At 47.3% G+C, this 14,222-nt stretch overlaps 1 protein-coding gene across 1 annotated transcript in view; it reads left to right on the top strand.

The window, feature by feature from the left end:
* The first annotated feature begins 514 nt into the window (after positions 1-514).
* Positions 515-14,222, top strand: part of LOC147102382 (reticulon-4 receptor-like 1) — a 51,966-nt gene continuing 38,258 nt past the window's right edge. The window contains exon 1 of the mRNA XM_085964758.1: positions 515-1,153. Within this exon, the coding sequence (XP_085820884.1) occupies positions 1,141-1,153 (13 nt within the window). The 5' untranslated portion in view covers positions 515-1,140. The remainder of the gene's footprint in view (positions 1,154-14,222) is intronic.

Here is a 14,222-nt window from a genome sequence, read left to right on the forward strand (position 1 = left end):
ATACAGGACTGTGGCAATCAGTTAGTCCATTTCAGATAACTTTCTCAACTTTTCTTTTTTTTTAAATTAAAAAAGGAAATTGCCTCTGACTGTCCCCTACATTCGCAATTCTTGAATCACACACACACACACACACACGCACATAATGTACCTCTCCCACAGTCACATGCCTGTGCGCAGGGTTCTGAGCGAATTGGCGGATATTTTGGAACTCTCTCCAGCCAGAAGCGACTTCTTCCCATAAACTGTAGATGGTGCAGATCGCGCGGAATATTAAAAGTGCTTGAGGTAGGGGAGCGGGACGGGATCTCTTTCTCTATTTCTCTCTTTCTCTCTCTTCTGTGCTCCCCTCCTGTCTTCTTTATTTTCTCTGTGCAGTGTTGGAGCAGTTTTTCTAATTTTTTTAATAGATATATCTAAACGATTATTGACTGTATTGGTGAGGAGTGGGGTGGAGGGCGCGGGTCTGGCCTGGGCTGCTGTTGTGGGGCGGGGGGGGGGGGGGGTTGTGAAATTCAACGGGTGGGGAGTGAGGTGTGTGTGTGTCTTTTTATATAAAAAGAGAACGAGTCCATCCCTCCTTATAAGGAAAAGCTTGCTATTTCTCCTTGTACCAGGCGCTGGATGCGCGTCAGCTGACCGCCCCCCCCCCCCCCTCCCTCTCCAGTCTGAATTAAACATTTCAACACTGAACCTTGGGTTCACAGTCCGGGGGAAGGCGTGTTACCAACCGCTTTTAATTATATATATATATATAAATATTTTTAATCTTTTTTTGTTGCAAAGAAGAGAAGAAATTGGGCTGGTTTTGCTGTACCAACACCCCCCCCCTCTCTCTCTGCCACTACCCCTCCTCCGAATCTAACAACCCCCGGGTCGGAGCCACCTTCTGTAAGCCGGGCTCGGTGCGTCTCCTGTCGGCTGCAGCTCTCTCTCTCTCTCCCTCTCCCCCTATCCCTCCCTCTCCCTCTCTCTCTCTCTTTCATTTAATGCTCTCAGGATGCGAAAGAGCTGGTTCAGGATATCTGTGCAACAACCCCAGGACTCGCTTCCCTCTCCCGGATCGTTGGTAATTCGAGGTGATTTATTCCATTAAAAAAAAACACCCGACAACTTTTATCTGGCTGGACAGGGGCGAAAATGAGCAGAAAAGGTAAGTCACATAATTTTTTTTCTCCCCCCCCCCCCCACCCCTCACCTCCCTCTCATTTGGTCGAAATTTTAATTTTAATTCTAGTGCAATTAAAAAAACCAGAAGCGGTGTATTTTTTTATTGCTCTTGCTAACACTGATTTTGCAAAAAAATATTCTTCCTATATCGACATAGGATTCAATGCATAAAATATTCATATATATAATACGTAACATTTATTAAATATAGCAAGCATCGCCGCAGTGCGAGTTTTTAAGATTGCGCGGAATGCTCTCTTTATATTTTGGATCTGGTTTTGTGAGAGATTGCGGACTTTTAATATAAGTTTTCGGGCTGTTTGAAGTGCCGTTTGGAAGCTGTTAATTGAAAGCGTCTAAAACGGAATCTTATTTCGGCAAGATAGACGCGGTGCTATTGTTTTTTAAAATATATATATTATTATTTGGCCGCCCTCTCGCCTTGTCCATCTACCTTTATCTCTCCTGGTTGGATTTCAAGGATCAAATCGGTAATGGTACTGATTTTTTAAAAGAGAAATAACATCGGCACCGTCTCTTATTCTCTCTTACTCCCTCCGCCTTAATAGATGGAGAGGTTTCAGCACCTCCACGGAGATCAGCTTTAGCCAGCAGATAACATGATCCTGAAGCTATTTTAAAAATATTTATGCATCGTTATTTGACAGTTGGTTTACTTTTATACCGAGAAAAGGGGGGTTGAAAGACACCACTCGATTCCTAACTCCCAAGTTTTTTCCCCCCTCTCTGAATCAAGGTGTCGCCGATCTACCAGGAAGTATCCCAGTGCGTGTGTGTGTGTTTAAAATGATGCCCCGAATGTTGTAGCTTTGTTGATGTTTGTCTCCCGCCTGAGACTCTCCCGGGCTGTGTGATCTGCTATTCTCTGCTATCGAGCGCCTTCAGTGGCCGCAGTGCTGACAAGGAGAGGATTATGTGGATGAAAGAAAGTTGGTCAGTGCGGGTGCCATCCTGGATGTCAACAGCCCACCCTGGTCCCCCTCCCCTCCTCTCCTCTCCTCTCTCACCCAAAACAAGAAACTGCCGGCCGCCAAACCCTAAGGAGGCTGCGAACCCACTGATCTCGGCCAGTCTGCAGACAGCAATAATAAATAATAAATAATAAATAAATTCACCAATAACCCAAATAAAGGCTGCCGTGTTTAACCCTTTAGAACCCAACAACCCCTCCCTCACAGCGTGAACTGGGGGGAGGGGGGTTACCAAAAAAAAACCCTCAAGGGAATCGCCTCGGTTTATGTCAATTAAGCTAAACTGAACCAATGTTGACAACAAAATAAATGCCAAGATAAGTTTGATATCAAGTAAATATCAGTGTGCGGCTGTCGCAGTTCCTCCAATGTGTGTCAGCCCAATATGGAATAGAAAGGTTGGGGGGGGGGGTAATTCAGTGATCCGGTTTTAATTACACTTTTGGATAACGATTGATATATATATATATTTTAAAAATTCCAAATTCTAGTTAAAACGTAACGTTACATTTAAGAGCAGAATTTAACACCTCCCCACACACACACAAAGAAAAAGGGTTCCTTCGATGAGAATAATCGGTTGTGGAAATGCTTTGAGTATCGATTTGTGATCGCCGATGCCTCCCTTTATTCAGAGATCTCGGGTTAAAAACGAAAGGCTGGTCATGGACTGGGGACTCCGTCAGAGACAAGAAGCTCACGCAACAAAAACAAAAATCCCAGCCCCGGAGTCTCGGTACTGACCAAACCAGGTGCCTGGTCAGCACCAGAAGTGTTTAATATTGGTCACTCAGACAGAAACCTGAAGGATCTCTCTCCCTCTCTCTCTAAAGGGTCTGACAGGGCTCCCACCTCATTATTACGACCCCAAATACGGCTCCGTGTCTTGCGGTTCACCATGTGGAGATTTAAACTTCCCTGGTGATTACAATTGCTGTTTCTACACACACCTTGGCCAAGATTGTAAGAATGAGAGCTTTAAAAAAATACTGTAATTTATAATAATGGGATTTAAAAAATATATAAGGCGGCTGTAGCCTTAAACCTTCCATAGTGTCAAGCCCGAAAGAACACATTGCTCTTGTCAAAAGTAAATCTTGATAGTGACAGCAGCATAAATATTGGTATGTATAAATCCAATACTGCAGACAGACCTTTAAGATCATAAGATAGATACGGGAGAGGCCCATCATTGCTCATCTATCAGGACAAACCCTACAGCCCCCTAACAGCATCCGACTCTGAATTTTTAAAAGAACGGTAGATTATCACGAATTGAATCTAAACAGTGCAAGGTGCAGACGGCGCGAATTGACAATGAGTAGAAACGATGCGAAGTTTAAATGCTCAAGTGTTTAAGAAAATCAGCTGCCGTATCCTCATACAAACTGCGATTTGGTAAAGAAGTGCCCGTTAATTTAACATATAATGTGGTGTAAAGCGGACACGGTAGAAGAGCTGGCTGTCTGTGTGACTCAAGAGTGGTGTCTGAGCCAATGGAGTTCTGATGATATAAACTGCAAGAGCGAAGTTCAACCATTTTTCAGAAAATTGAGCTTAAATCACCGGCCTGTATCTCATTACCGTCCTGTTTGTCCCTGGTATGTAGAATACATATCAGGCTGCGTTCATGTTTATTAAAGGGTGTTTCAGTTGGCTCCAGGCTTTTGTTTTGATGTCGCTAGTGTTCCCTTTGGGGAGTGAAAATCTTGAATGAGATGGGCGATGGGTATTACACACAGAATGGAGGTGGAAAGTGTTATGGGACTGCCGCTACAGCAATACTGAGAATTAACTGGAAGCAAAAGACAGGGCAATCTGGTTCATTATGTATTGGGTGGTATAGTAAACGTGGAGTGCAATGGACGGTGTAGACAATAGTGGAGTGTGTTAGATGGTGTGGGCAATAGTGGACTGTGTTGGATGGTGTGGGCAATAGTGGGGTGTGTTAGATGGTGTGGGCAATAGTGGGGTGTGTTAGATGGTGTGGGCAATAGTGGAGTGTGCTAGATGGTGTGGGTAATAGTGGAGCGTGTTGGATGGTGTGGGCAATAGTGGAGTGTGTTGGATGGTGTGGGCAATAGTGGAGTGTGTTGGATGGTGTGGGCAATAGTGGAGTGTGTTGGATGGTGTGGGCAATAGTGGAGTGTGTTGGATGGTGTGGGCAATAGTGGGGTGTGTTAGATGGTGTGGGCAACAGTGGAGTGTGTTGGATGGTGTGGGCAATAGTGAAGTGTGTTGGATGGTGTGGGCAATAGTGGAGTGTGTTGGATGGTGTGGGCAATAGTGGGGTGTGTTGGATGGTGTGGGCAATAGTAGAGTGTGTTGGATGGTGTGGGCAATAGTGGAGTGTGTTGGATGGTGTGGGCAATAGTGGCGCGTGTTGGATGGTGTGGGCAATAGTGGAGTGTGTTGGATGGTGTGGGCAATAGTGGAGTGTGTTGGATGGTGTGGGCAATAGTGGAGTGTGTTGGATGGTGTGGGCAATAGTGGAGTGTGTTGGATGGTGTGGGCAATAGTGGGGTGTGTTAGATGGTGTGGGCAACAGTGGAGTGTGTTGGATGGTGTGGGCAATAGTGAAGTGTGTTGGATGGTGTGGGCAATAGTGGAGTGTGTTGGATGGTGTGGGCAATAGTGGGGTGTGTTGGATGGTGTGGGCAATAGTAGAGTGTGTTGGATGGTGTGGGCAATAGTGGAGTGTGTTGGATGGTGTGGGCAATAGTGGCGCGTGTTGGATGGTGTGGGCAATAGTGGAGTGTGTTGGATGGTGTGGGCAATAGTGGAGTGTGTTGGATGGTGTGGGCAATAGTGGAGTGTGTTGGATGGTGTGGGCAATAGTGGCGTGTGTTGGATGGTGTGGGCAATAGTGGAGTGTGTTGGATGGTGTGGGCAATAGTGGAGTGTGTTGGATGGTGTGGGCAATAGTGGAGTGTGTTGGATGGTGTGGGCAATAGTGAAGTGTGTTGGATGGTGTGGGCAATAGTGGGGTGTGTTGGATGGTGTGGGCAATAGTGGAGTGTGTTGGATGGTGTGGGCAATAGTGGAGTGTGTTGGATGGTGTGGGCAATAGTGGCGTGTGTTGGATGGTGTGGGCAATAGTGGAGTGTGTTGGATGGTGTGGGCAATAGTGGAGTGTGTTGGATGGTGTGGGCAATAGTGGAGTGTGTTGGATGGTGTGGGCAATAGTGGAGTGTGTTGGATGGTGTGGGCAATAGTGGAGTGTGTTGGATGGTGTGGGCAATAGTGGAGTGTGTTGGATGGTGTGGGCAATAGTGGAGTGTGTTGGATGGTGTGGGCAATAGTGGAGTGTGTTAGATGGTGTGGGCAATAGTGGAGTGTGTTGGATGATGTGGGCAATAGTGGAGTGTGTTGGATGATGTGGGCAATAGTGGAGCGTGTTGGATGTTGTGGGCAATAGTGGAGTGTGTTGGATGGTGTGGGCAATAGTGGAGTGTGTTGGATGGTGTGGGCAATAGTGGAGCATGTTGGATGGTGTGGGCAATAGTGGGGTGTGTTGGATGGTGTGGGCAATAGTGGAGTGTGTTGGATGGTGTGGGCAATAGTGGGGTGTGTTGGATGGTGTGGGCAATAGTGGAGTGTGTTGGATGGTGTGGGCAATAGTGGAGTGTGTTGGATGGTGTGGGCAATAGTGGAGTGTGTTGGATGGTGTGGGCAATAGTGGAGTGTGCTAGATGGTGTGGGCAATAGTGGAGTGTGTTGGATGGTGTGGGCAATAGTGGAGTGTGTTGGATGGTGTGGGCAATAGTGGAGTGTGTTGGATGGTGTGGGCAATAGTGGAGTGTGTTGGATGATGTGGGCAATAGTGGGGTGTGTTGGATGGTGTGGGCAATAGTGGAGTGTGTTGGATGGTGTGTGCAATAGTGGAGTGTGTTGGATGGTGTGGGCAATAGTGGAGTGTGTTGGATGGTGTGGGCAATAGTGGAGTGTGTTGGATGGTGTGGGCAATAGTGGAGTGTGTTGGATGGTGTGGGCAATAGTGGAGTGTGTTGGATGGTGTGGGCAATAGTGGAGTGTGTTGGATGGTGTGGGCAATAGTGGAGTGTGTTGGATGGTGTGGGCAATAGTGGGGTGTGTTGGATGGTGTGGGCAATAGTGGAGTGTGTTAGATGGTGTGGGTAATAGTGGAGTGTGTTGGATGGTGTGGGCAATAGTGGAGTGTGTTGGATGGTGTGGGCAATAGTGGAGTGTGTTGGATGGTGTGGGCAATAGTGGAGTGTGTTGGATGGTGTGGGCAATAGTGGAGTGTGTTGGATGGTGTGGGCAATAGTGGAGTGTGTTGGATGGTGTGGGCAATAGTGGCGCGTGTTGGATGGTGTGGGCAATAGTGGAGTGTGTTGGATGGTGTGGGCAATAGTGGGGTGTGTTGGATGGTGTGGGCAATAGTGGAGTGTGTTGGATGGTGTGGGCAATAGTGAAGTGTGTTGGATGGTGTGGGCAATAGTGGGGTGTGTTGGATGGTGTGGGCAATAGTGAAGTGTGTTGGATGGTGTGGGCAATAGTGGGGTGTGTTGGATGGTGTGGGCAATAGTGAAGTGTGTTGGATGGTGTGGGCAATAGTGGGGTGTGATGGATGGTGTGGGCAATAGTGGGGTGTGTTGGATGGTGTGGGCAATAGTGAAGTGTGTTGGATGGTGTGGGCAATAGTGGGGTGTGTTGGATGGTGTGGGCAATAGTGGGGTGTGCTGGATGGTGGAGTGTATTGGAGAAGTAGCACTAGTGGTGCATTCAGAAGTATAGATCTTAGATGTAAAATGCATTAGGTAAAGTGCCATCATTCTGATGTGTATAAACTATTAGATGCTGTATAATGTAATAGATTATGTACAGTGCATTAAGTGGTGTTTGATGTTGGTGTGCATGGTGTAATGGAGCCCAGTCTCCGCCGATGAGCTACACGTGGCCCCTTCTCGCATTTCAGTCAGACCCCTTCCTGTGCATGATTCTTATTCCTTGGGTTGTCCTGTTTGGATTTCGTGGGCCCGGAGGTTTTGGAAAAGGACTGCTCCCAGCGCTGCCTCCTCGTCGGTGGATACATCCTAAATCCCAACAGCCAGTACTTGAGATATACACAAATTAGTGGGACGTTAAATCGCCGAGGCTCCACCCTACACACTTACGCTTCCTACAATGACCCTGGTGTATTTTAGATGGCTACCGTTTTTAAATGGTGTATATTTCTTAAAACTGGTATTGCTGCAGTTTCAGTTATGTGATGGTATCTGCCGCCAGATCATTGTCACTGCCAGTCCTGAGCTTATGGGTTAAGGGGGGAAAAAACGATTGTTTTCTTTATATTATAAGGAACAAAAGAATTTCTATCGATGGGTTTTAGCCAGTCGCTCAGTGTTGAGGTTCTGCTCGTGCTTATAAACCGCTCTATATTTACTGTTTACAGTTTATAACACCTGGCATTGACTGCTGTTGTCATTGCCAAACGTCTAGTGTCCTGTGTAGCTGCACATTCGGCCACTTTGAGTGTTTCTGTAAGCCTGTCGCCCCCAGGTTGTACATGCGGTCGACAGGCCCTCGCAACAGATCACCGGGACGTTGGCGAGTTAGTGCAGTTAATGTAGAATGAGTCCTTTCACTGGAGTACTGGAGACTATAGTGATCTCCGATTGTGCAAGTGTGGTTGGTGGGTGGGTGGTGAGTAGGTGCATGAGGTGTGTGTGTGTGTGTGGGGGGGGGGGGGGGCGCGGTAGGTGCTTGGTGTGTGGGATGGCTAGGAGGCATACTCTTTCTAGAGAGAACCAGAGACGGGTGATCTGACCGATTAATCTGCTCTGAGGAGAGAAAACAATCGGAAGGGAATGGTAAAAATGAGACTCAAGCAGAATACAAAGGGACGTCAATGGGCACACATTTTATATAATGATATTCATTGTATCGGAGAAAGAAAGCAAACAACACTTGGTGTTACTTCCTCACTGACTTGCAAAGATGTGTCTTTTGAGAAGAGTGCCATCTAATCATTTCGTTTACACAATGCAATTGTTACGAGCCTGCGGAACCGAGCTCCTCGCATAATGGGTTGGTGTCTCTGCCCATTGTTGTAAGAGTTTCGGCGAGGAAAGGGTTACAATGGATGAGTACGAGCAGTCTCATCTACACGGGTACATTGTGTGGTACATGTCGTCCGGTGCACAGGCACATTCTACAGCTGAAACCCTCCCTCCCCGCCCTCTTTCACCTTCCTCACTCGCCGCTTCCCCCAAATCACAGAATTGTCAATTTCAGAAAAACTGACCAGCGGCGGGAGCGGGTCCACCCAACAGCCGGGAATTAAGGGGAGGAGAGAGGAGGGACGGGAGAGGGGAGAGGAGGGAGGGGAGGGAGAGGAGAGGAGGGAGGGGAAAAGAGGAGAGAGGAGGGAGGGGAGAAGTGAAGAGGGAGTGGAGGGGAGGGGAGAGGAGAGATGGGGAATGGAGGGGAGAGGCGAGGAGGGAGGGGAGAGGAGGGAGGGGAGGGGAAGGAGTGAGAGGAGAGGAGGGAGGAGAGAGGGGGAGGGAGGAGAGGAGAGGGGGAGGGATGGGGAGGGGAGAGAAGGGAGGAGAGGGGAGGAGGGAGGGGTGAGGGGAGAAGGAAAGGTGGGGAGAGGAAGGAGCGGAGGGAGGGGAGGAGAGGAGGGGAGTGGGGAGGGAGATGAGGAGAGGGGAGAGGAGAGGAGGGAGGAGCGGAGAAGAGGGGGAGGGGAGAGGGGGAGAGAGAGGGGAGGGGGCAGAGGGAGGAGAGGAGGGAGGGGAGAGGAGGAGAGGAGAAGAGAGGAAGGAGGGGAGGGAAGAGGAGGGAGGAGAAGGGAGAGGAGGGGAGGGGAGTGGAGGGGAGGGGAAAGGAGGGAGGGGAGGGAGGGGAGAGGAGGGAGGGGAGGGAGGGGAGAGGATGAGAAAGAACGGGTCACCGGACAAAAACAACCAGCTCGGAGGCAGGAAACAATATTCGGGAGTTATTTATCCATCCGGACGAGCGCAAATGGGTCACAATTGGAACGAGTTTAAAGGCGTTTTAATACCTCCCAATTTTCAGGCACTATGTTCGTGTGTGAAACTAGGGCAGAGGGTCCCAAGGGAAGTTAGAAAATGCCCTCTCCCCTCCCCAACAGCTCCCGTCTCTCCTTTTTTTAAATATGGATGTCTGAAAATACTCCACACCCCATTCAGTGAGTAGATTTTATTTAAACTTTGAGAGAGAAAACAACCATGTTGAATTTCACTGTGAGACAGACAGCTGGCGGACCTGGGGTGTGTATTTTCTAGGGGAGGAGAGGAGCGGTTCTGCTGTGTTCACCTATCAAACCCCATAACCGACACTATTAATAAAACGATGTAACTATCGTGGGGCTGTTGCTAAGCCGGCGCAGGTTGTGATTTCTGATCTGAATGGGTGACAGCAGGAGCGATCGAGATAGAATGATGCATTAGTTCTAACAAGGTCACTTTAGAATGAAGAGAAAGGAGGGATGTTGAAATGAGCGAGGGACCCCTGTCTCCATCACTTGCATCGGTAAAAAAAAACCAGGCAGTTCTAATTATTTTCACGAAGGAAACATCAGGGCATCTAACCAGATCTGTGCTCTTTAATATGTAAAAAAAAATCTTTCAGCATAATTGACTTTTCACCAGGATCCACTGCCAGGGTTCAAACATCTGATTCCCAGGAATAAGTCAAGAGTTGTAACAAGAGAGTGGCTGCAAAGGCTATCAGGCTGGTTTTGTTTCAAATGATTTAGAAATCATTCCTAGAATGACCTTATTGTCTCTCCCCCTCCCCCTGTTTTGGTCTTTATTCACAAAAAAAGACTAATAATATTGCTTTTAATTCAAAGACACTTAATTCAAACTAACTGATAATTTGACAGCTTTTTCGCCCTAAATTCCCATTTTTGCTGCTTAATTCACATTATTGGATAATTTTATTTGTTTTTAGTGCAGAATATGACTTTCAATTATTGGCAGTAGACTGTAAAAGGTTTTTCTTTATCCCCTAAGGGATGGGATAAGAGGGGAGGGGTCCCTTGTTGGGGTGGGGGGGGGGGGGGAATCTCTCTTTCATGGTCCGGCTCCTGGCTAGTTGTTTAGGGGGCTCAGTAACTTAAATTGCACAGAAACAAGAAATCTACATAAAGACCTAAAGAATAGAATGATTCACATCACAGAGGGCCGCAGGAGCGATCTCCTCCACACTGGCAGCACCAGTTGTCATTATTTGTACAGCGCTGTTACATACCTTTCTTCATGACCTGTTTCCTAAGTGTGTTGTCTCATTGTCACCAAACCTGCCTGGGAAATGACTGGGGTGTAAGAGGAATGAAAGAGTCACTCAGGCAGAGGGGATTGCAGATGGAATCAGTGTCCTGATTAGATTTTTTGGGGGGAGTTTGGGGGAAGGCTGTATGTAGGTCAGACAAACAGAATACAGTCTCTGAAGCATACTTGCGGATTAGCTCGGAATCTTTAAAACTGAAGCTCTTGCTATATGGTAAAACTCCGCTGTGCGGTTTTTTTTGCAATTGGATTTTTTCCCTCCCAAACACATCGCTTGCAGCAATCACAGCAGTTTGCAGAGAGGGGCTCAGGCCACCTACTGACTCTGCAGAGATGGATTCTACCTCTTCAATGTCCAATCCTGCATCATCAGAAGATAGTATTTTCTCTCTTGCTGTACGCGATTAACATCAAAGTCGGCAATTACAGCAGGAAAAGAGGTACTAAACGTTGGCGCTCACAAGATAGACACAGAGGAGGAAGGGCATTTAGCTCAATTTAACTCACCCACCCTGAAAAACCCAACAGCTCCTCACCCCACCCCACGTCCCCCCATCACACGATACAACGGCTTCTTAAATGATTCCAAGGGTTTTACCTCCACTACCCTACCATTCCATGTGTCCCTTAATCTTTGAGTGGAGACCAACTTCCTGATATCACTAATAAATCTGCCTTTTGTTAGTTTGGACCCGTGTTCGCTTGTCCCGTTGTCACGGTTTAGTTTGAAGTGATGTTCTGGAATGGCCCTTCTCCACACCATTTATTATTGTCTCTACCTCGACGATATAAACAGTTAATATCTGGGATAAAGGGTACGCCATTTACTAACCCCCCCACACACACCAATTCCTTCTAATTGACACGCTGATTTGCTTTTTAATTAACTGCGTCCATGTAATCCCACACTGCTGTGTTTTATTTTACCATCTGCCTGACTGTCTATCTTTATTTGCATTTTGGTTTAAAAACACATTCGTCATTATTAGTGAGAAAGGTCGACCATCTTTGTAATTTTAAGTCCTGCGGTGTCTGTGAAACTTGCCCCCTACCACCACCACCACCCTCCCAAGCGACCATGCTCATTTTGGAGATCTGGGACGATCACTAAATAAACCTGCACATTCCAGGCAGGTACATCAGGATGCTGTTGGTTTCTCGAACCATTCTAAAACGAGCCATCCATAATCCCAGTCACTAACCGGTCTAGAGCTGCGCAGTTAACCTGCCTCGAGAACAGCGCCAGATTTATAATACTCACCGAACTCCGGACCTGCTCCAGATTCCCGCCGAGAACCAGCTTCAGAGAGCAGCTCATCCCACAGTGGGACTGTTCCAGATTTTGGAAGCTGGCCAGCTTCTGTGACAGTTCCAGATTTTTGCAATTGAACAGCCACTGGAACCATTCTAGATTATGTGAACTAACCCACCTCTGTAACCGTTCCAGATTGTTGCAGTGAACCCGTCTGTAGAATTGTTCCAGGTTTTTACAATCTCTGACTGCCCATTTTAAAGATGTGCGTTAAAAATTATAAACACCCTCGGGAATTTTTAAAGTTTTTTTTCCAAATCACTTGATTTTGTCAATTCTCCCCCCTTTTTTTTCCTGCAATGTTTTCCCTCTCTTGGCCAACTCGCAAGCTGCCACCAAGTAGCCCGGAGGCACTAGGGACCACCCAGAGGGGGCTCTCCAACTCCCAGCTTTGCTCCCCAGTGCAGGGGGATAACACAGCCTCCAGTTGGCAACTCCGCACGCATTGCAGCGCAAACCGAGTACGCATAAGATGAGGGGTATCAGGGCAATTCTGGGGATTTGGTCCATCGGGGGCGGGGAAATGGAGACAGAAACCCTTCCCAAAAAAATTGTGGGGGGGGGGCGCGGGGGTGGTGCTAGTGGTTGCAGTTATGGACAGCAGACTCCCACCTGCTTTGTGACACTGGGTGTTAATATATAATTTATATAAATAGTTAATATAATTTGAATTTATCAAATCAATCATCCAGCTGAAAGTTGGGAGATTGATGCTAAAAAGGGTGCAAGAAACTCGATGAGAAAAGAATAAATCTCAGTAACTTTCAAATAGTTCAATACCTGAACCAGCAACTCAACAGATTTCGACTTGGAGTTAGTGGATTGCTCGCACACCCTCAACCACAGAATTTGCATATGGGGTCCAATGTGTAGACCATTGGTCCATCCAGCCCACCCTTCCAAACCGCCCCGAAATTGAGCTCTTTCTCAAAATTTTAACGCTTTCAAAAAGCCAGCATAGGCACGATGGGCCGAATGGCCCCTTCTGTGCTGTAAGGTTCGATTCTATGACAGTTTCCTTTCCGTTCTTCTGCAACCAGTAGCCCTGGTGATTGTAGCTTTTCCCTTGGTAAATCCAACTGTTCACGCTCCCTGAGCCTCCCGTTCATTCCTCAAGTCAGGATTCCCCATCCCTTGATCCTCAGTTGTCAGAAACCTTCACCACGCAGGCAGGAGGTGGCGTAAATCTGCAAATCAGGGCAGTTGTAGGTCTGATTGCAATTTTCGGGTACCAACAGGCGGAATGTGTGCTTCACACACTCCACCTGCTTGTCCCAGCTGTTGAGCAGTGAACTTTCCTTCTTTGGCGAAAATTGAAGGCCCCACAGTGTCTTGCCAGCACCAGGACATGTGCCGTGCCAGAAAGCCTGCCAGGACTGCATTATTCCTTCATGTTTGTCTTGAAACATACAAAATTCTTACAGGGCTCGACAGGGTAGATGCAGGGAGGATGTTTCCCCTGGCTGGGGAGTCTAGAACCAGGGGTCACAGTCTCAGAATAAGGGGTCGGCCACTTAGGACTGAGATGAGGAGAAATTTCTTCACTCAGAGGGTGGTGAATCTTTGGAAATCTCTGCTCCAGAGGGCTGTGGAGGCTCAGTCAGTGAGTATATTCAAGATAGAGATCGATAGATTTTTGAATATTAAGGGAATCAAGGGATATGGGGATAGTGCAGGAAAGTGGAGTTGAGGTAGAAGATCAGCCATGATCTTATTGAATGGCGGAGCTGCCTCGAAGGGCCAAATGGCCGACTCCTGCTCCTATTTCTTATGTTCTTATGTTTAAAGTGAACCAAACCTCCATGCTTCTACACATTCCATGACCCTCCTGCATAATCTGCCCAATATGAGTTCGACCTGTCCAGTTTTGAGTGGTCGGGCTGGAAACCAGCCATCCATAGTCTCTCTGTTTTTAAAAAGAAGTCAGTTTTATCCCACTTACTTACGCCTCTTGTTATGTGGAGGCATTAATTATTAATTGTTGTGACTGTTGAAGCTTCCAATGAATTTTCCAAATTCAAATCCAAAATTGCAGCTGACCCCTTGGTTCTGGATTTGGCAAGAGCTGGTAAACCTACTAGGAACAGGAGGAGGCCAGTCAGCCCCTCAAAGTTCAAAGCCATTCAATTAGATCATGGCTGATCGGTATCTTAACTCCATCTACCCACCTAGTTTCTGTATCCCTTAATATCCTTGCCCAGCAAAAATCTAGTGATCTCAGTTTTGACATTTTCAATTGAAACCCACCCCGCACCGCCCCCCCCCCCTCCCCCAGCCTCAGCAGCTTTTTGGGGGAGAGAGTTCCAGATTTCCACTACCCTTTGTGTGAAGAAGTGCTTCCTGACATCACTCCTGAACGGCCTGGCTCTAATTTTAAGGTTATGCCCTCTTATTCTGGACTCCCTGCACCAGAGGAAATAATTTCTCTCTATCTACCCAATCAATTCCTTTAATCATCTTAAACAC

The sequence above is a fragment of the Somniosus microcephalus genome, chromosome 22, assembly GCF_052327205.1.
Source record: "Somniosus microcephalus isolate GS21.2 chromosome 22, FLI_Smic_1.0, whole genome shotgun sequence".
Lineage (NCBI taxonomy): Eukaryota > Metazoa > Chordata > Chondrichthyes > Squaliformes > Somniosidae > Somniosus > Somniosus microcephalus.